At 48.2% G+C, this 20,558-nt stretch overlaps 1 protein-coding gene across 1 annotated transcript; it reads left to right on the top strand.

The window, feature by feature from the left end:
* The first annotated feature begins 4,040 nt into the window (after positions 1 to 4,040).
* On the top strand, positions 4,041 to 16,793 carry LOC144110956 (endothelin-converting enzyme 1-like). The gene is made up of 5 exons (XM_077644030.1): positions 4,041 to 5,160; positions 9,004 to 10,142; positions 11,081 to 11,301; positions 14,811 to 15,184; positions 16,488 to 16,793. Exons 1-5 carry the CDS (start codon positions 4,054 to 4,056, stop codon positions 16,791 to 16,793), a joined length of 3,147 nt encoding a protein of 1,048 aa, XP_077500156.1. The 5' UTR covers positions 4,041 to 4,053.
* Positions 16,794 to 20,558: the final 3,765 nt, after the last annotated feature.

Below are 20,558 nucleotides of genomic sequence, written 5' to 3'. Positions count from 1 at the left end.
ACAACACGCTTTCTGAAGCAACAGCAGCACAAGACCAAACCATAAAAAACATAGAGACCGCCAAGACCAGCGACGAGGCTCAAAGCATGCGGCATCTACAAAAGCTGCTGTCTGAGCCCGGAATTCTACCGGAGTGCGCCTGAAAGCGGGAAGAATCATCGACGTTGACCATGAGCCCGGCAGTAGCGTCGATCCCAGTCGCCGTACAGCTCATATGGCTCAGCTAAAACGTACTTTGAAAACCACCATATATCCTTGACTACGTGAGATCTATTCAAGAGGGAGCTAGTGACGACGTTCACTAGTCTCATACTCAAAGAGACGGTCGAGGTCCTGCTGTATTCAGGTATCCAACGTCCCACTGAATCTGTCACAATATACGCCGAGGAAATGCAACGTCTCATGAGCCGCGCGTACAGAGAGATGACGGAGGAAAAGAAACTAAGGCTGTAATGAGAAGCGTCAAAAGTCATATTTTGCTAGCCTCGTTCGCAAGTCTCCTAAAATATCGCCGAATTCATTCAAGATGCTTCTACCATAAAGAAGACCGTCGGCGCCCGAGCCCGTCAATACAACCACCCAGATCAAGTCCCTGTGATGCACCCGGAAACGACGCCTGCAAGCAGCGAGAATTTGCGGGAGATTATACGTTAGGACGGCCGCGAAGAACTGTGCTGACTCCTGCCACCGCCAACGTAGCCTCAGCTGGCGTCGTTCGCGGACGTCATCCACGACATAGTCCAACAAGCAGTGGGCGTTCCTCGGGTGACGACTCCGACCCAAGAACCTCAAGCCATGACTTCAGCCACCGCGGTATGTAGACAGATGCGTCTTTTCAAACCATATCAGGAGCCTCTGTAGCGTTCCTACAACGCCAGTCACCTACCCGCCCACCCATGTTTTAGCAAGCCCCGCCAAGGAAAGCGGACCTCTAAAGGACTCCCGTCCAGCACCGCCCACTATGATTTCCCTGCGACGAAGCCAGCCACATCCTGCGTCACTGGCCTTAGCGGAAAATGGGCCTCAGAGTCTTTTTATACGACGCTCCGCGAGCACATCACGGCCAGCGAAATTGCGAAGTCTAAAAATACCTGCGTGACGCCGTATACACCCTAAGCCGCTCAGGGAGGTCCCTGTCCCCGTAATCTGCGTGGTGTACATCGCACGTCACGTCCACACAGCGGTTCGGTTATCTGTATATATAGACCATTCGCACGAGCGAGGAAGAAAGCGGCCGTAGGACATGCGACGGGACCTTTCCTCCTTTCACTAGCTTGTGCGGCGGACCAGCAGTGGGCATTGCGTACGTTGTGCTTCGCTTGAAACCAGTTTTCTCATTGCCTTTTCAGCGCACCTTGGCACAGCATAATTTTTCGATTCCATGCATAGGCCATAAACGAGTCTGCGGCAAGAAAGTGCTCACGTATTTTAATTTTGAGAAAAGAAAAAGGAAATGAAAATAATGGTGTTCTACTCCGGCTCTCACGGCTTTATACTACTTCGTTTTGGAGCTTTATATATCACACGCATAGACACGCTGCGGTCGCTTTATTCAGACAGTGCCGCATAGTCAAGTTGTAAAGAACACATCCGGTTTCGTCTGAAGCATGCAGAATTTGTGCATCATCCCTATACAGGTCAGGTTTACACACAGGTGGCATGAAAATTTCCTGGATATGTTTTCATTGCTACGTAATAGAATATGCTGCATGCTTTGATAAGAAATGTTTGCCGGGAACTTTTTTCAGCACTTCTGTGCACAACGCCACCTTTCCATGGTTCACTGCTTAATCTTGTATGTGGACATCGCGAATTCAAGCTGTATACAGTAGAACATCCGCCTCGGATTCGGGAGGGAGTGCTGCCTGACGACCGGTTTCTTTAAATGGGCAGCATTTAAAGAAATCATTTACCCCAGGTCTCGTCTTCGGCTCTTCTCTGTCGAAATTCTCGGAAAAGGGCCCTTGGTCACATTACCCTGCCTCGATGGAAAATCTGTCTGCGGGCGACCGAAATCCGCCTTGTGCGGCAAAGCCCGCAGTGGCCCTTTATGTTATAGTCAAAGTGGGGTCAAAGACCCATTTTCGAAGCATTTAACAATAAATAAGCTGAACACCAGGCGAGGGGAAAGTTTGCACCCTTTGTACCACCGGTGGGTGCCCGGAGACACACGGCATCGATCACAGCACCTCGCGCATGTGAGGCGGATCCTCAAACCGCTAGGCCACCGCTGCGGTCACCATACACGAGACATGTCGAGTACCTACGGTAAATATAGCAGCGCTTGAAATGCTTAAGCGTCCGGTCGGCCTTCGGTGACATGCAAACTGACCACGAGGTAACGGATAAGGCGCACAAGTATGTCCACAAGATTCACGTCAGCGGACCACGCATATACGTCAACGGAACGAGGCTGAAGGCCATCAATCTGTTGACCACGCGCCAGCAAGTCAGGGTACCACCACTGCAACCACGAAAAACCGCACGATTTCATGCGGTGGCTCAACCTGCACTGCTCGTAGCGCCTCCTAACAACAGACGGGGCCTAACGGAGTTCTAACTCTCCTTTTGAAATGCTTGCTGGTGGCTACTGTAGATCCGAAACCGATTCATTGCTCGTTTAGGTCGATTTGAGCCTACATATTTTTTTGTAGCTAGACCTGCCTGAAGAACGTCATTGAGGATGAACGCTGTCCTCCGCAGTTCGCGTGGTATATGTCTAACCGAGAACTCCTGCATTAAATTGCCAGCCGGAGAAAGTGTTGGTGAGGCCCGGTAAGGCTACTTGATCAGAAGAGACGATATGTGGTCGCGATGTCCAGTGGTCCAGTATACTAGAAGTAGAGGCAGTATAAAATGCGGATACTTCGGCGCATATGTGATATGAAGCCTGCAATGTCGGCAGCCGATGGGAGCGATAATGCCGCTGGTGTGCTACTCCCGTGGAGACGGCATTTCATTGCTATTTTCACCACCGCTACGTCTGCTTCGCCGCAAATAGTGCAAGTAAAAAGCAGCTGACTTCGCTTGAAGCACTTTGTGCTCTGTAAAGAGCAAGTCTGGATCCTTCAAGTTGTTCTTGCAGCTTTTCTCTGACTTTTCTCGCAACTTCTGGTCGCAAAAATAAACTTTGAAGTTTTAACTTAATGAGGAAGCACTTGATTCCCGAGCGCCGCACGAAGTTAGACATGCATAATCTTCTTTCCGAGAAAGTTCACGCAAGGCAGTAGAGCCTTGAAATTGTCCTTTTGAAAGAAACCAAAAATACTGCAGTCGACCTCCGTGCATTGAAAAGCTGTTGCCCCGGACTGAGATTTACTCGGGCTTATAACGAAGGTTTATTTTGTTATGGCGCTTAAAATGGCAGAAAAAAACGATGCGACTACTTGCGGTGAAAGCTTGCAATTATCCCACCACGTGACAGCATCTCGGTAAAATATTTGTTGAGTGCAAAGCGTTTTGTTTTGTTTTCCCAAGTGCACGTCATTTTTTATCATTCCGTTCTTTGACGAAATGCAAAATCGGGACCTTAAAAAGCTTCGTTGTTGATGTGCCACTTCTCATGCTTTTCCCCGACCGTGGGGGACCGAAGTAGATTCATAACACGCGCTAGAGGCTCACCCAAGAGACAGTGATAGTCCTCACGGCAATGGTCCGGAGGCAAAAATGTTGACGCTACTGTAACGCGATTGAGTACTTTCAAAGCCAACAGTCCGCCTCGCAGAAGCAAACAGGCTTTACTTTAACCAATAAAACCAATGTGTAAAAAAGTAGCAGTCATAATATCAGCAGCGAAAAGCTAATAACCATGCCAGGGCGCTATAGCTATGCCCAGGGCATTATCTTCTTCACCCTGTTTGGATCTGCACCAAGCCCTGGCCAATCCCCTACCGTCGGTATGTGCCATCGTATTTTAGGCAACAACAACAATCTTCTTCACAACTTGCCAAATGCGTGCATATTAACTAGACATCATCTTCTCCTCAATGTGCGTGCGCACGAGAGTGATTTCCCTGACGGCGAAGAAGCGGAAGAACATCTCTTAGCTCCGCCATGGAAGGCGTTCCCAAGAGCCCCAAGAAGTCCGGACCTTCCAAGCCTGGCGGAAAGACTCCCCGCTCTCCCAAAGCCTCCAGAAAGCAAGCTGAGACTCCCAATGTACAGAGCCAGAGAGGAAAAAGCAGCGCTACTAAGCCCGTAGACATGCCGAGCTCACCGAAGCTTCAAGATGGCGAGACCAACCAGCCTACTCTTCAAGGAGCGCCCACTGAACCATCGGCTCCCAGTTCGGCTGATATTCCGGGTAGCACCCTCAGGCAAGATAAGGCGCCAGCATACCAGCCCGCTGCTAGTCAGCTTGACGCCATCCCTTCGAGCCAGCGGCAGGTGTCCAGTGATCAAAAAACGGAAGTCATGAAAGCGCCAGCCCAAACCGAGAGCAAAACCCTGCTCCCGACATCAAGTGAAAGCTTGGCTACCGGCCTAAGCGACTTGCCAAGCAGCGAAGATAAGGCGCCGGGCTCTTCTGATGCAGCGAGTGACCGAGCTCGCGTTCCCTCGGACCAGGACGAGCAGTTGGGCGCTCCCACAAAGAAAACTGCCAGCAAAGCGACTCTTTCTGTGGATAGCGAAGACCCGGCGCGGCAAAATGGCCTTGGCGAAGTGCCATCTCCCATCGCATTGGATAATGTTAGTGTCATAGGTAACCACGGCAAAGGATCCGTATCCCCGGTATCAACAAATAAGCCGGGCTTGTCGTCTGCCCTGCTGGACCGACCGCCTAGTGGGCAGAGAATGGAAAATAAGGACTTAAGCCAGGAAGCAATCTCCCGTGGTCAGGAGAAGGAAGGTATCAATGTGCCACTTACTAGTGACAAGCCTGCTCTAGTGACAACATCTGAAGCTGGTTTGGCTAGTAGTGCTAGAACCCCCCACATTATTGGGACCAGCGGTGCGGCGACAGGCCGTACCATCGGTGCTCGGCTGCAAACCAAGATGCCCGTTATCGTCAAAGCTACTCCAATTTTAGAGGACAAGAGAAGTGAGAGACCAAGCCCGGCTAGAATGCCTGATCAAAATTTGCGTCGAATGTCCCCAGAAGCCAAAAATAGGTCTCCAGCGGCGCTTTCCCCGGCCATGGACATTGGAAGCCCGAGTCTGGTGAGTCGATTATTTTCATGGCGTTAGCTCATATGAGGGTCACGAAGGCTCCTCAAGACATTGCCCATGCGTTCGCTTAGTAGTTGTGGTGATGTAATCTTTTTTAGATGGAACGAAAAAGGCGCAATGGGCGCTGACAAACACCGAAGGCGTCCTATGCGACGTTGAAAACGTAGTGGTAAACAAGTTTTCATAAATTCATTAGCTCTATAATAGCATATGAGAACTATTTTGTTACAGATGCTGGTTAAGCCAGCTTTAAAACTGAAAATAAGTGCAGACAAAAAGGAGCAGGAAGAAACGGAAACAACGACACAGACGCTGACTATGCCAACTTATTTTTCGAAAGCCACCACAGTATACCAGATGCCCTAGCTGAAAGTAACCAAGCTTTTATTAAAGACGGAGTGTCCTGGCCTAATGTAATCAACTCCCTGCTCAGGAGGATCGCCTGGCCTAGTTCTGCAGTATTGTTTATGTTCTCACAAGAAAATTAGCAAATACTAATATGGCAACTATATAAAATTGTGGCTTCAAGAGTAAATCGTACATTCGGAGCTTGCAGATCGCTTTGAAGAACAGCTGGTTGTATCAAAGTACCATTTACACAGCTTTATTTCCCGGTCCGTAAACAAGGCTACCACGTGATAGCTGCTGGCCGACATCTCTTGACCGGTGCAGATTTTGCTCATTGAGACGCGTCTTGAAACGCCGAAGCAGCAACTCTGTCACGCGAAAGCTTTTGCGTTCTGCTAGCTTTCCTTTAACGCAGGCAAAAATTACTTTGCTTTAATGCTGCCTTGGTCATACATTTCGGCGGCTGTTTGCCGAGGCAATCTACAATTTCCCCGTTGGTACTTTATTCGTGATACGATAAATGATACTTATTACTCATTACTAATTACTAATTTCGAGAACAAAAAAAATATTTGGATTCTCAACGGCACTCAGTCGTTTTCGCTTGCCTAGGACACTACGCATTTTTCAAAATAACCGTTACGTTTATCCGGTTAACCGCGTATACAAACACGCTGTAGCACGTGATTATCTGGCAGCCGGTTTATACATGGCAAGAAAGACAAGACATTTAATGACTGCTCTTTGAAATTCATGAGAGTCCTCATAGTGGAGTCCTTAGTTCAGGACTCCGACGGAGGCTGCAGCAGCTCATGTCGGTCCGACCATAAAAAGCTGATCTCCTGGTTCCCAGCTGGACAGCGCTGCCTCCCACTTCTCCAGCATTGAACTGTGTATGCTTGGGAATGCCGAGTTGTGTTCGCAGCCCCACCTGGTGTGATATAGTTTGGCTGTTTACAGCATGGCACGCGGGCCTGTGTGTATTGGGTTGTATCTTATTAAATGTGTTTGTTAAGAGCCGTCTCCATTTTACAACGCCACGCTTTGATTATTTGGCTGAGGGCTGGGCGATAGACTCAGCGTAGTACGCTGCATCTAAGCAAAGCATCAGTTGCACGCAGATGCTAGAGCCGCTGTGTGTGTGAAGATTGGAGTCCCAACGCATCCGCCGTCTCTCGGTATGTTCTCGAGTAATGGCGTTAGCTGCGTGGTTCCCGGACAGGCCGGCGTATCCCACAGCACACATTGTTCTCTTGGCTTGCGCCGCCTTGGCTCACAGCGCGGAGAACTTTCATGACATGTCTGCTTAGAAAGAACGGAACGAACAGAACCAGCCACTAATCTCAAGAGTACTGCTCACAGAAAATATTAAGCATTATTTCGGCATCAAAAGAAAAATGCAATAAGTATGCGAAGATTAGTAATGAGCTCTGTTCTTGTAAGCTGCTCTCAGTCTCCGAAACAAACGAGCAAAATTACTACAAATTTCGGTTTGGTGCGCAGGCTTTCATTTACTATTGTCAACTATAATTCGATGTAAAAGATTTAGGGTGTTAGGTCCTAATGGCAAGCTTCTATGGTTCCACGCTATCACCCTGTCCGCGTCTCAACCAACGCGTCCGTGATCACATTGCGATTGGAGTTTAGGATGAGCTATCCACTGCGGCATACCTTTCTCTCTCTTCTGTCATTCCGTAATCACTTCAGCAGCGTCGCAGGTGGGAAGGACAGGGGGCGCCAGGGAAAGGTATATTGCTTTTGAGGAAAGGGAAAGCCTAATAACTACATGTCATTTCGATGGACACCTTAACCGCGCCGTAAGAGAATGGAGGAGGAAAGAGCGATAGACAGAAGAGGAAAAGAGGCGCTGTAATTGAAGGCTCCGCAGTAATTTAGGCCACGTACACTTTTCTACCATGCACTGACGGCGCACAGCATACGGGCGCCTTTTGCGTCTCGCCTCCAGCGAGACACGGCCCGTGCGTCGGGGAAAGATTGGTTATCAGGAAATGAACGGCTCTGTCACTCTCACTTCTCACTCTCTCTCTCTCTCTGTCTGTGTGTGTGTGTGTGTGTGTGTGTGTGTGTGTGTGTGTGTGTGTGTGTGTGTGTGTGTGTGTGTGTGTGTGTGTGTGTGTGTGTGTGTGTGTGTGTGTGTGTGTGTGTGTGTGTGTGTGTGTGTGTGTGTGTGTGTGTGTGTGTGTGTGTGTGTGTGTGTGTGTGTGTGTGCGTGCGTGTGCGTGCGTGTACGTGTGCGTGTGTGTGTGTGTGTGTGTGCGTGTGCGCGTGTGCGTGTGTGTGTGTGTGTGTGCGCGCGCGCGTGCGTGCGTGCGTGCGTGCGTGTGTGTGTGTGTGTGTGTGTGTGTGTGTGTGTGTGTGTGTGTGTGTGTGTGTGTGTGTGTAGTGGTTTATTAAAATAATAATAAAAAGGAACAATAAGATTTTTGCTAGCCCCGGCATCTACCATCGGTACTGAAGCACCTGAGGTGAGGCAGCGGAAATAGGATAGCAGACAGTATGGAGATATGAAATCAAAGAGGTGAGGGGACAGGAAGAGAGTAAAGGGGGAGATATAATATACACAAACTATTTGCACAATAAGAAATGTGTACAGGTTGTGCGCGTGATTAGTTCGTCATGAAGCAATAAAACACACGCGCACAGCAACCACTTCTCTGTGGACACATCAGTCAGGTCGTAAGGAAAGGGAGGAAGGTGAAAGAAGAGAGAGACAGGTGCTGTAGTGGAGGCCTCCGGAATATGTGACCACCTGAAGATATTTAATGTGCACTAACAACGCACAGCACACGGCCACCGTGAGCAGGTGTTCTCTGTGTCTGCAGTGTATAGCAAGGAAAGAGGAGAGAGAAGAAATCCAAATAGGGGGGGGGGGGGGGGGCTCGCTGGCAAGGCTGAGAAATAGGGAAAGACGTCATACGCCCAGCAAAGGTGTCGACGGCCAATGACCGACGAGCTGTGCCGGTCGCGCCGGCGTGGGGTGTCAGCCGATTCCAATTCAGGGACCCAACGAGCCGATGCACAGGGCAGTCACCGGGAAAACACTGCTTTAGTTGTTGACGTTATGCAGAAACCCGAGGTCGAGACACAGACCATCAAGGACACGCACATGTTAAAGCCACTGCGCGTGTGAAAAGGAATCCCTGCCAGCCCATCTGTTAACAGATCTTGGCTTTATTAAATTACGAAAAATAAGAACGAGATGCCGATCAGAAACCCGAGGCTCGCCGGGACCTCACTTAGCAAGTCCGCACTCGTGACGCAGAGCAAGAAAGTGAGGCGGACGAAGAGCCCAGTTTGCGGGCTCGGAGAGGCATTTCAACAAAACGGTTAAACATTTCACGCGGCTAGTTAGCGCTCACATTCGCCGCGTGAGAGAATGTGTGTCCAGTTCTTTTTTTGTTTTTTTTTGGCCCCACTAGGACTTCCATGTATTTGAAGCACGTTTCCTTCTCCCTTTCTTTCCAGTGGAATGCAACCAACAAGCGCAGTTTTTCAGTCATGGTTGGTGCCACCGCCGTCATCGTTATTCTGGCCTTAGTAGCCATCACATCATTTCTCATGACTCGAGGCGGGCCCGAGAAAGGGCAGCACAGCGCCTGCACGACGTTAGCTTGCGAAGAATATTCCAAACGGCTCCTCAATTCCATCAACTTCTCTGTCAACCCCTGCGAAAGCTTCACGCACTTCGTCTGCGACGGCTGGCGCAGGGACCACGAACTGAGCGTCAACGAAGACACGCTGAGAGCAGCGCTGGACAGCCTGTACTACAAAATTACAGGCCTTAAAGTCCTCGACAGCAATCGAAGCGCCTTGGAGAAGGCGGCGGTTTTCTACCGAAGCTGTGAATGCGTCGGACGGGGCAAGTGCGACCAGCTGGTCGACGTCCTGTCGGCGCTTACAGAAGCCGGCATAGAGTGGCCCCGGCATGCGCGCAAACCGGATGTTCTTCGTACCATGCTTTTCTCTTCGCTTCGGCTCCGCTGGGGCGGGGTCTTCAGCTTCGAAATAGCGTCTCGTGGACGCGAGAAACATGTAATGATTCGAATAGCTGATGAGCTCCACTTGCTGAGACGGAAAATGCACGACCAGCTTCGTGTATCCGTAGAGTTGCGGAAACGATACTTCGAAGTCTTGCGGGACCAGTTCAAGGATACGACGAACGGCAATAGAGACGACCTCGTCTCCTTTGCAGACACACTTTACATAGAGCGTAATATATCTGAAAACCTGTGGGCAAGCGCGCACTCGACAAATACGCAAATATTAAAAGACGAATTGCTGTACGGCGTCGTGGCTAACCTGACACAAGAACGCTGGAGGGAGACCCTCCGAGAATGCGGCGTCGCACTGGACCGTAACGATACTCTAGTCTTCAGCTCGGACGCCTACATGTTCTTCTTCCACTTCATGATGCTCTGGTTGCAGAACACAGTTAAGGACATGCACCTCTTCGTTTCCTGGTGCACGGTTCAGGTGGCGGCATTGTTCGCCAACCAGCGGCTACTGGTGAACTTCTACGGGCGTCAGGCGAAGGCCGAGCTGACACACAAGATATCATGCTTCAGCAAGACATTTCTTATCACCGGGAACGACGTACTTTACAGGCAAGTTGAAAAACAACTCTCATGTCAATATTATTTACTGTAAAAATTAATATAAAAATATTGCAGCGATTTTCGCTCAGTGAGGTATGAATTTCAGTCTGAGCTGACAACAGTTGCATAGGATAATAGTGTACGGATATCTTTGCTAAACGACTGGAACTCGTCGTGGTTAAGGTGAACTTTGCTTAAATATTTATTTCTGCTGTTTTTTGCATGCAAGCAAAATTTCATCGCCACATGTTTTACAATGAAATTGCGTAGCACGCTATTAACGCCGATTTTTACTACCAAACACGACTTCACCAAATCAGCCAACAGACAATGGCGCGTTTGACAGGTTCACGCAGTCTGGCCTCGCTGCAGCGTCACAATGGCAAATTAACTGCAAAATTAAACGAAGGCTCGGTTACGCATGTATAGGGAAAGTTTCAGAAGAGAGAAATGTATACCCGTAAATGTGCTCCATGGCAGTAAAATGGTTTGTCCTAAGCAGTTGGTGTGCACTTTTTGCCCTCGAAGGCATGAGCAGCCGATTCGACAGTTATATCGGACCCTGTTTAAATAGACCCGGCTACGCACTCTCCGGCTCTAGCTGTTGCGAAAGTTTCGTCTGAGGTACACTACTGCTCCCCTACACTAGGTGACGCTGACCTACGCCAGCCGAGGAGGTGAAAAAGAGAAAAAGGCAGAAGAAATTCTGAACGAAAATTTGCGTTACTTCCGTCCCGCTGAAGCTGAAAATTAAATATCTTGGAGAAACGATTTTTACAACTGCAATCTAAAGCAAACCAGGACATATAATATCTTATTATTTCCTTCCTAAAGCCCTGCGCTTCGTCAGCAGGCACCCAAAAAAAATGACCAGTAGGATTTAGTGTGTGTACGTCTTTAGGTCTCTCGTTGTTTGATCGCTTATAAAAATACATCATACTTTCCAGGTACAGTAGCGACTTCCTTCCCAACTCCCTGCGCCCTGTGGCGGAAGAGCTGGTCATGGACGTTCGACAAGCATTTTATCGCCGCATCCTCAGCTGGGAGCACTACAGTGAGAACATCACCGTCGTCCGCGACTGGAACTCGACCGATGTCGCGATGATGTACTTCCACGATCCGAGCCCGCGGAACTCAAGTGACCTAGCTCGGGCGACACTGCGGCGAAGTATGTGAACATTCCACGTAACTAATTATCTTAAGTGGATTTCTTGTGGCAGCAGCTGTATGAGAGGGTTTCATCCGCGGTAAACTTCGAAGATATCTACGATGAGGCTGTATGTCGTCGAGGAGGGTACCTGTACTCAGACGCACGCGGTGGCTTGTTGCACAGTTATGATTGGCCTCTGCACTTGAGGGAGGCTACAAGGGAACCTTCTTTTTTTAATGTGGAATTGAAGTGAATGGATTTTGGGCGCCAGAATTTCCCCAGCTCTCGCCAGCTAAATTCACGGCAACAGATTCGCATACGCAGTGCGGTCCTCGCTTGGCTAACAATCGAAGTTCTAGGCCACAAAGAAGAGATTATATATAAAGTCCGAATGTGTTCTTAAAAGCGCGAGCAATTTATACAAGGCCACGTATACACAGTACACTGCACGCATATCAGGGTCGGTACAAGCACAGATTATACTTGTTGTTATGCTGAGTTATGAAGAATAGGAGGGTAAAGAATGGGAAGTAGTCGGTCATAAATATATTTTTGGTAGAAAATAGGGGCTTCTAAAGAATCCTCCCCCTCTCCCCAACATAAGCACCAACAAAGGAATGAAGGAGTACACTATTGCGAGGAGGAGTAACCCAACCACATCCTACACCAAGCCTGGACCAACTTTCTTGGACATCACGATTAGTATGTGAGGCAGTTGTGGAATTTGTGACATACGGTTATGAAGATATTTACGGGAATGGCTTAACCTTCCCATACGTAGTAAAGTCTCGCTTTTAAAGTTTGACCTGCGCTCGCACCGAGTAGTTGAGACTGGTATAGAAAACCAGTGGAGTTCATTTTTGACAATAAATTGCAAAGAACTACGAGCTCACTGAGAAGGGATCAGCGGATTTCTTAACTTTTATGAAGTTTACGATATACAGAAAACAATTGCGTTCATATATAACTTCCAGTTGAAAAAATGCACTAGCTCAGAATTTCTGTGTGGCTTAGTACAGAGCTCCGCTGAGTGGGGTAATCAAGGCCTGGGGCGAATTAGACTTGCACATTGAACAGCGTTATCTTTTGTTAGCTCTTAGCCTGACTTTATGGCGCTGTTCTCGTAAGTGTAAGCACTGCGAGCGCAGGCCACCCGCCACGCTGTTTCTGAAGCACGCAGAAACTGTACACATGGCGTGACAACAACCCATCTAGGCAAATAGAAGAAAATGAACTTCCAATCCCTCACCTAAATTAAAGCTTGAATTTCCTCTTTTCTGCACTGAAGGTCCTATATTTTCTCTCTATTTATTTTGTAGCTTCTTTCCTTGCCAGCAGACACTGCGGCAAAGTGAGGGAGATTCAAATATAAATAAAACAAATTGCACAGCGTATTAAGTATGGCGCGGAAAAAATTGGACCTTCAGGTTTTAGGAGTCGAGGACAGCAGTGATTCTGGCCTAAAAGTGCTTTCTTTCGGCCCGTGTTCTGTGAACAAGAGTTCAATTAGTATATAGAAACTGGTTGCATAGAATGCGAAGCAAGCTTTGAAACGACAATCATGTCTTGAAGGAGTTACTGAATGTTGGGGTTCACCTTCAAGGGGAGCATTGCGCCTATAGTTTTCTTGAAAAAATGCAGCGACGGGAGCGTACCTGGAAAAATGAAACGTCGACGTAGACCTCTGTGAGCGCGAAAGCATCCGAGTATAGTGAGCTGAGATTTTCGAAATACGGGTAGCTGCCAGTGATCACCCAGCTGGAACAAAGGCTCGTTAAAGCGAGTGTTTCCAACTACGCATCTAGCTCCACGCGACATTCCGGTAGCAGAAAAAAATGCAGCTTCTTACTCCAGAAATCTTGCAGCAGCAGACCGCAAATATCATTTTTAGTTCAGTGTACAACAGCTGTATTCTACCGGTACTCACCTACGGGGCATAAACGTGGAGCTTAACGAAAAGGGTTCAGCTTAAGTTAAGGACAACGCAGCGAGCCATGGAAAGAAAAATGATAGGTGTTAGGTTAAGAGACCGGAAGCGGGCAGAGTGGGTGAGGGAACAAACGCGGGTTAATGACATCCTAGTCGAAATCAAGAGGAAGAAGTGGGCTTGGGCAGGGCACGTAATGCGAAGGCAAGGTAACCGTTGGTCCTTAATGGTAACGGAGTGGATTCCAAGAGAAAGTAAGCGTAGCAGGGGGCGGCAGCAGGTTAGGTGGGCGGATGAGATTAGGAACTTTGCAGGCATAGGGTGGGCGAAGCTGGCAAAGGACAGTGTTAATTGGAGAGACACGGGAGAGTCATTTGCCCTGCAGTGGGTGTAGTAAAGTTGATGATAATGATGTTGATGATTATTATTATTATTATTATTATTTGCCTTCCGCATTGCACAGTAAACAAATATTGGAACACCTTCGTTCAGCACAAAAATTAGAAGAGGCCTACAGAGAAGCCAGAACGCACAAACGCTTTATCCGCAAGAACTTTACTCCCAGAATACTGAAAATTGAAGACATATGATTCAGAATTCTTGGTTTCTATGTGTTGACTTAGTTCACTTGTTTAATCTTAGAATGTCAAATGAGCCCTGTAAAACGCACCTCAATGAGGGAGCCTCCTTTGCATGTGAACCCAACAGCAGAGACGGTCAAGCAAGCAGCCGTTATTCCGGGTTTTTAGGAGCAAGTCTCCATAGTTCCACCGTTCAACAGTTTTAAAAAGATCCCATAATCATTGTGCCTGAAAAGTAAACCGGGCTCCTTCTTGCAGCTGACGCAATCATGAGCCGGTACGCTGTTATATTGCCGCGAATTTTCGCAATGTTTGTTCATTCTCCAAAGCTGCCGGCACGCCGCTTTATCGCTTTGTTTGCGGTGCAGGATGCGACCAGATTTATCTCGATTTATCGCATCCAGGAAGAGCTGATTCTACGTTGTTCCAGAATGTTCTAGTAACTTTGCACACTTTATCTCGAAAGTTCATTATCAGCTTTAAACTGAGCACGGCCGACAGATGCGGGCATTCAGTTCGACGAACGCCGAGCACGCTTGTTGCTGCGCCGCCACCGAGTGATTCAGTCCATTGTGGGCGCAAGTCAGCTCAAATAAAGAGGATTGTTTAGACACAATTTTCCCAACCTTTCTGCTCTTCGGACTGCAGTCACCACTTTGTGACAATATGGTATGGTATGTGGTCTGGAAGGTCCCTAATCGGCACATAAGCTATGAGAGACATCCCAGGGTGAGGCATCGGACTAGACCACGTGGATTTCTTTAACGTGCATTGTCATGGTAGGGCACGTGGTCGCTATCTGCATCTCACCTCAACGTAAATGTTATCTCCGCCATCGGGATTTTATCATACGACCTTAGGCTCAGAGTTAAAAACCCTAACCTCTAAGCCGCCGCGAACGGTGGCCAGCCAAGTTTTAGTTTCAGTGACCAGCCAACTGGCCCGACCTGCATTCAAACATTTTAGGCCGCAATCTAGACGTCAGTTTACGTACAGCTTTTCTTGTTCCTGTGACGCAGATTCTGTGAAGAAAGACCGCCCTCCCGAGCCCACCTTCGAGAGCGACTCACTGGTGTTGAACTGGCGCCTGGTCGTTGAGAACATTCTCAATAACCCGACGTCTTTCCGTCTATCGAAGGCCATCGAGAATCGGGACGAGTACCTGTTCCGCTTGAGCGGAGAGGGTTCCCCCGACCTGGTCTTGATGCCGTATGTGTTCACCTTCCCTTATTTCAATACGGAGGTAACACGAGCCTTCAACTACGCCGGGGTGGGCACTCTTGTGGCAGAAGCCCTGAGCGGGCTGTTTGTCGATGCCTACTACACGTCTACAGGCGGCAGCACAGTCGTGGACTCGTTCATCACGTGCATGGAGAACAGCGTGCCCAACAAGGCGAGTGCTATAATGCGAAATTGCAGACAGAAACCTATAGACCTTCCTTGTTGAAACCCATCAAAAAACCCATGTTCCACTGCAGGGGTTTTGTTTGTTTAAATACGGAGGTTCTTTCTAAAGGCACTTCGCCACATTTTTAACGACAGAGCATTAATTCTCCCGTTCTGCAGAAAATACGGCGTCGCCGTCGGCATTGTGAGCGAAAAATCCACGGAGAGGCAACCTAGGTGGAGCACCTAGGTCACTTGACCTTCTGGCGTCATCACACCCTGCAACGGAATTGTGAGCGAACTGACTAACGTGGCAGGTGGCCGTTAAGTTAATGATAGGCGGCGAGGGGTTAGGTAGAACAAGCTCCACTGGCAGCTCCATTTGCCATCGCAAGGCAGTGGGGCATCACTTAACCGCTACACCTCTGCGCCAGGAGTGGCATGAAGGTAGCCAGGGATCTATGTCTCTATAGTCGAAAGTGACCAAGTCAGCATAAATGGCGCTACCTATGAACGCTATCGTTTCATTCCCTTAAGACGGAGCTTTAGTCCCCCTCCAATTTTTCGAACCATGTTCGGGTTTGCAATATATGGCAGCACTCGCCTCCGCACTGCAGACATTATCTGAATAACTGTCAGCTCCTAGTTCTACCGTACAAACAACAAGGACGACCCCCTGATGTCTTTAAGAGCGTAGTCTACATCTGGCGAAGTCTAGCATACATTGCTTGGATGAGCGAGTGGGTAGCATGTACATGCAGTCCATATTTGGCTATGAAAGATAGGAAGATAGGGAAGAGAAACAACTGAGACTGGTAGAGGAATCAGAAAGTGGACTTCGTACAATACATGGCCTCTGTGAGTGACACGGTAAGAAAGTGTTTCGGCAAGAGTTGCGCCCAGTGTTTGGCGTGTGCTACGACTTCTTGCTTCGCGAAAGCGGCATCGACGCTAACGTCCTCGTATGCCGTAGCCGAATACTACAGCGTGCACGCATTGGGACTGATATTTCCAGCTGGGCCTGATTCATGAGGGGCGTGTGGATCAAGATCCAAAAATCTCGAGGACTTGTTTGCGTGCGGCGCGTGGCCGTGGCTAATATTGTGAAAGGCTCTTTGAATGTCCAGGGCGAGAATTGCGAGTGTGCTGGTCGTGTGCTTCTTGGTGTAGAATAAGGTTTCCTTCAGGGACAGGAGTACGTCTTGTGCAGAGAGATTAGGGCGAAAGCCGAGCTGGTTGTTAGTGGTGTTACGTTACTGAAGAGTTCCAACTTCGCCTTGGGGCTTCAACCACTCGTATTGCCTCCGTAGCTCACTCGGAGGAACTACGGTCGCCACATGGAGCCGGTGTCCCTGAGGACGGCGCTGGACGCGTATCGGGCGAACGGCGAAGCACTGCGACGCGACCTGCCTGTGATGCGCTTGGAGTCCCTGTCCACCGAGCAGCTCTTCTTCGTGGCAGCGTGCTTTACGAGGTGCGCGGGAAGAGAGGACTTCGGGCGTGTTTCCCAGGTGCAGTGCGACGACACCTTCAAGCACGTGCCCGAGTTCGCAACCGTGTTTCAGTGCAAGCCCGGTGCACCCATGAACCCGGACCAGAGGTGCAAGCTACTCTGACAATCGGATCAACAATCCAGGAAGGGTCTGCCCCAGGAGCATTTCCTCCTGAAGAGTTACGTTTGGCCGGCAACTCAGAACATATATTTGTGTGCATACAGCGCGCGTGTTATTTAGCGAAGAAAACGACTGCCACCTGCATATCTATTGTTTTGCTGGTATTGAGCAATATAGCCAGTGTAACTGCTGCGTGGCGAGACGGCCAACGTTTGGGGCCCATGTCTGAAAGTCGTGCCCTAGGGATTTTACAGAATTGCCGGCAGCGAACGCTTCCGGAATGCAGATGTGCGGAAAATATTACATTTCGGCGCTGTAACGGAATCCACTTGGCTCATTTGCATACAGATGGAAAGGAGTACGCATACTTCATCCGTTGGGATATCAGCACCAATCGACTGAGACATAAAGTGTAGCTGCGGTAAACTGACCAGCGAGCCCACGCATTCCGTGATATTTTGGTGGATTCTCTACTTCATAGATTTGTGCAGCTGTACGAATATTAATTACGCTCCTATCTACTCGGCGTCCTGATAGAGAGCTAAGAATGACGGCAGCAAAATAATGTGGTACTATGAATGGACACCTAGTGGATACTAATACAGTAAATCAGGAATTTACTCCCAATACATACTCATTTGTAGCCTAAAGTACTGAAAACCGGGTGTTTCAGCGAACACTTAGAAAAATTTTCAAAAATAGGCTTTTGGAGGCAAAAATATGGCTTTTGCGGCATAGTATTAGCTGTGTTGGAGGACACCAGAAATCGGTGAACCGTGTTAAGTAGTAAGATTGTTAACTAATTTTTAATAAGTAACTTTTTAGCTAGTAGTAGGCGTCTAGTTGCAATCAGAGAATTGTAGCCGGTCGTTAGCAATGGCCATATCAGTTTTTAGAATTTCCAAAATGCGATTACCTTCGCCGCTGTGGCTCGATAAAATTTGGCTGCACTGTGCGAAAATACCTGCGCTTTCAAAAGCACGCAGGCAAAGCAACCCCTCATTGAACATTAACTAGTCGAGAAAGCCTAATTTTGTAGAGCTACAGTGCCAAGGGTAATAAAGTTTTCGAAATTATAAAAACTGATATGCCTCTTACTAACAACCGGCTACAAATCTCTAATGGCAACTAGGCGGCTAACTCTACAAAATATAATTATTAAATTTTAGTTAACCATCTTACTAAAGAACATTCATCGGTCTTCTGGGGTCCGCCAACACTGGTAATACTATGCCGGAAAAGCCATATTTCTACCCAAAAAAGCCTATTTTTGAAAATATTTTAAACTGTTCACTGACACACCTCGTATAGTTTAGGCCGCGCCGAAGTTTTCTGCGGTTGATTTGCGTTTGTGTAACTGAAGCTGTCATGTTTATGACGTAACGTGCGAAGAGTCTGCATTTATTTTCCAAAGGGTTATGGACTATATTTCAGCTGAAGGGAAGCGTTGCAGGAGACGGCAGAAAGTAAGGTAAGTGGATGAGATTACGAAGTTTGCGGATAAGGCGGCCGCGGCTGGCACAATACAGGGCTAACTGTGAAAGATCAGAGAGGACTTTGTCTTGCAGTGGGCGTAGTCAGGCTGATGATGATGACTGACAACTGCTCATCCGCACCCCGACATTAAACAGGATTTTATTTGTCCTGTTTTATGCGCCGCGCGAGGCAGCTCTTCACACGAAGGGCGGTTTGATTGGCAGGCCACTGACGCCTTAGAACCGGGCGTGGAGACAAGGAACGCTGTGCTTCCGGTAGTGGATGGACATTTCTCAATCGCCACCATATTCGCGAATTTATGGGTTAAAAGTACTGCAACACACGCAATAACTTGAGAATGTACAACCTTGCGAAGCACGCGTGAAAGACATGAAGGCACGTGCTTGAGGTTGCGGTGTTGAATGCTACAGGTGGGGTTAGCCTTGCTTTATCTGCCGGCAATTGCTCCACCGCAGCGTCCCTTCGATATTAACAATGCCGCATCTACCCCGCTAAGCGCACAGTTTCTTATAATAGCACACATTCTCTCCCGCAGCCACCATCTATGCACACAACCAATCCACACAGTTCACATCACAGTCCACTGTCGCTTGGCTCGGTGTTTGTTCTCGGAGCATGGGAGATCGCACATCACCTGCGCAGGTTATAATGCACCCGACAGCTGGGTTTTTTAAGAGCTCAATATTCTCGACGCAAAAAAATACTTGCTGTCCCAGGTGTCCAGTTAATCAAGGGTATTTGTCCGAAAAAAGAATTATACAACATCGAAAGGACCTACCGTCGCAGAAGAAGGCCGTGCAAGCGCTTTTGCGCTTCTTACAATCTACCGGCCTGTGTGAAAGACTAACTGGAACGCCTTCTGCCTGTGTCTCCATGTGTGCACGTTCCTTTTTTTTTTTGCGTTTTCCTCTCTGTCATCTTTCTAACCCCTATCCCCCATCCCCAGTGTAGGATAGCAAACCGGAAACTCACATCTGGTTAACCTCCCTGCGTTTCCTTTTCATTCTCTCTCTCTCTCTTGTCAAACGAAGCGGAATGTTTTTGCCGATTATACCTACGTTGCCTACATTGCCTGTTATAGAGCGAGCCATGAATATTTCGGTGTCTCATTTTTGTCAAGCATATCATTCACGTTTCTGACTGAAACTTACGTTACTGCTGTTACTTTTTCGATGTTAGGTCATCACAAACCCCGGCCGCGGCGGCCGCGTTTCTATGTTTTGTTGTGTTTCATGGCACATAGGCAACTCGGGCCATCATGCGCCAAACTCGTCACGGCTGTGATCAAGTGGATGTGGAATTTCAAATGCGCCCGTATTTAGGGTGACGTCAGGGCGTTGAAACTACCGCAGCCCTCCATTACGCGTGTCATAACCCATGCACAGGTTTGGAGCGTTAAACTCGGCATAATAAAAGACAAAAAAGCTGCTGCTTTGACGGGCACCTCCACGCCAATTGTACTGGAATTATCTATCCATATGTAGGTACATCAGATGTGTGCCGTTACTCCCCAGAATATAGCGCCTTTCTTACTGCGAGGCCTGCTGCACAAGTCCTACCCTAACAACCAAAGGCGTCCGCAGAACGTTTTTCAGGGGAGGGAAAGTTGCTTACAGAGAGACGAGGAGGGGGTGAGACGGTAGACAACCACCAAAAGGCATTCTTTCTGGTCTAAACTACAAAGCAATAATTGCGATCTATACTATTTAGATCAAACAAAAATTAGACACGACCAACAAATTAGTGCCGGGCATACATAAAGCACGTTAGATTTTATTAATGAAATCATTAAACTTAGTAAGCAAAAATATATTTGGATGGAACACTAACGCATGCATCGCTCTTGAGGTTTCCGCCAATGGCTTCGCTGATTTCTCTGGTGCGTTGATTAATGCACGAAGAAATGACAGTGCTATTGCACAGCTTCCCGCTGTCCCTATCTGGGTGGCTGCTGATGACTTTTAGGCGTCTTTTTATTATTTTTATTTGTTACCTATGCCGCCCAGTAGGGCATTACAACAGAGTGGATTACAGATTTACCTACGCACGGACAAACTGTTTCACTTCATGAAAAACAGCATCATTTGATGCGATACATAAAATGCTGGATGGCAGACTGTTCCAGTCTCGAAAAACTCGAAAAAAACGAATAACGTAAGACATTACCCTTACCACAAAATTACCCTGATACCCCAATAAAATAAGCTGACATTCAAGCACTGGTTTAGTCGCTTCGATATCAAGCCTGCTGGGTTTATTTTTCGCGTTTTG

This window comes from Amblyomma americanum, chromosome 11 (assembly GCF_052857255.1).
Source record: "Amblyomma americanum isolate KBUSLIRL-KWMA chromosome 11, ASM5285725v1, whole genome shotgun sequence".
Taxonomy (NCBI): domain Eukaryota; kingdom Metazoa; phylum Arthropoda; class Arachnida; order Ixodida; family Ixodidae; genus Amblyomma; species Amblyomma americanum.
The sequence above is the reverse complement of the archived record's forward strand: the minus strand, read 5'-3'. Positions and strand labels throughout refer to the sequence as shown.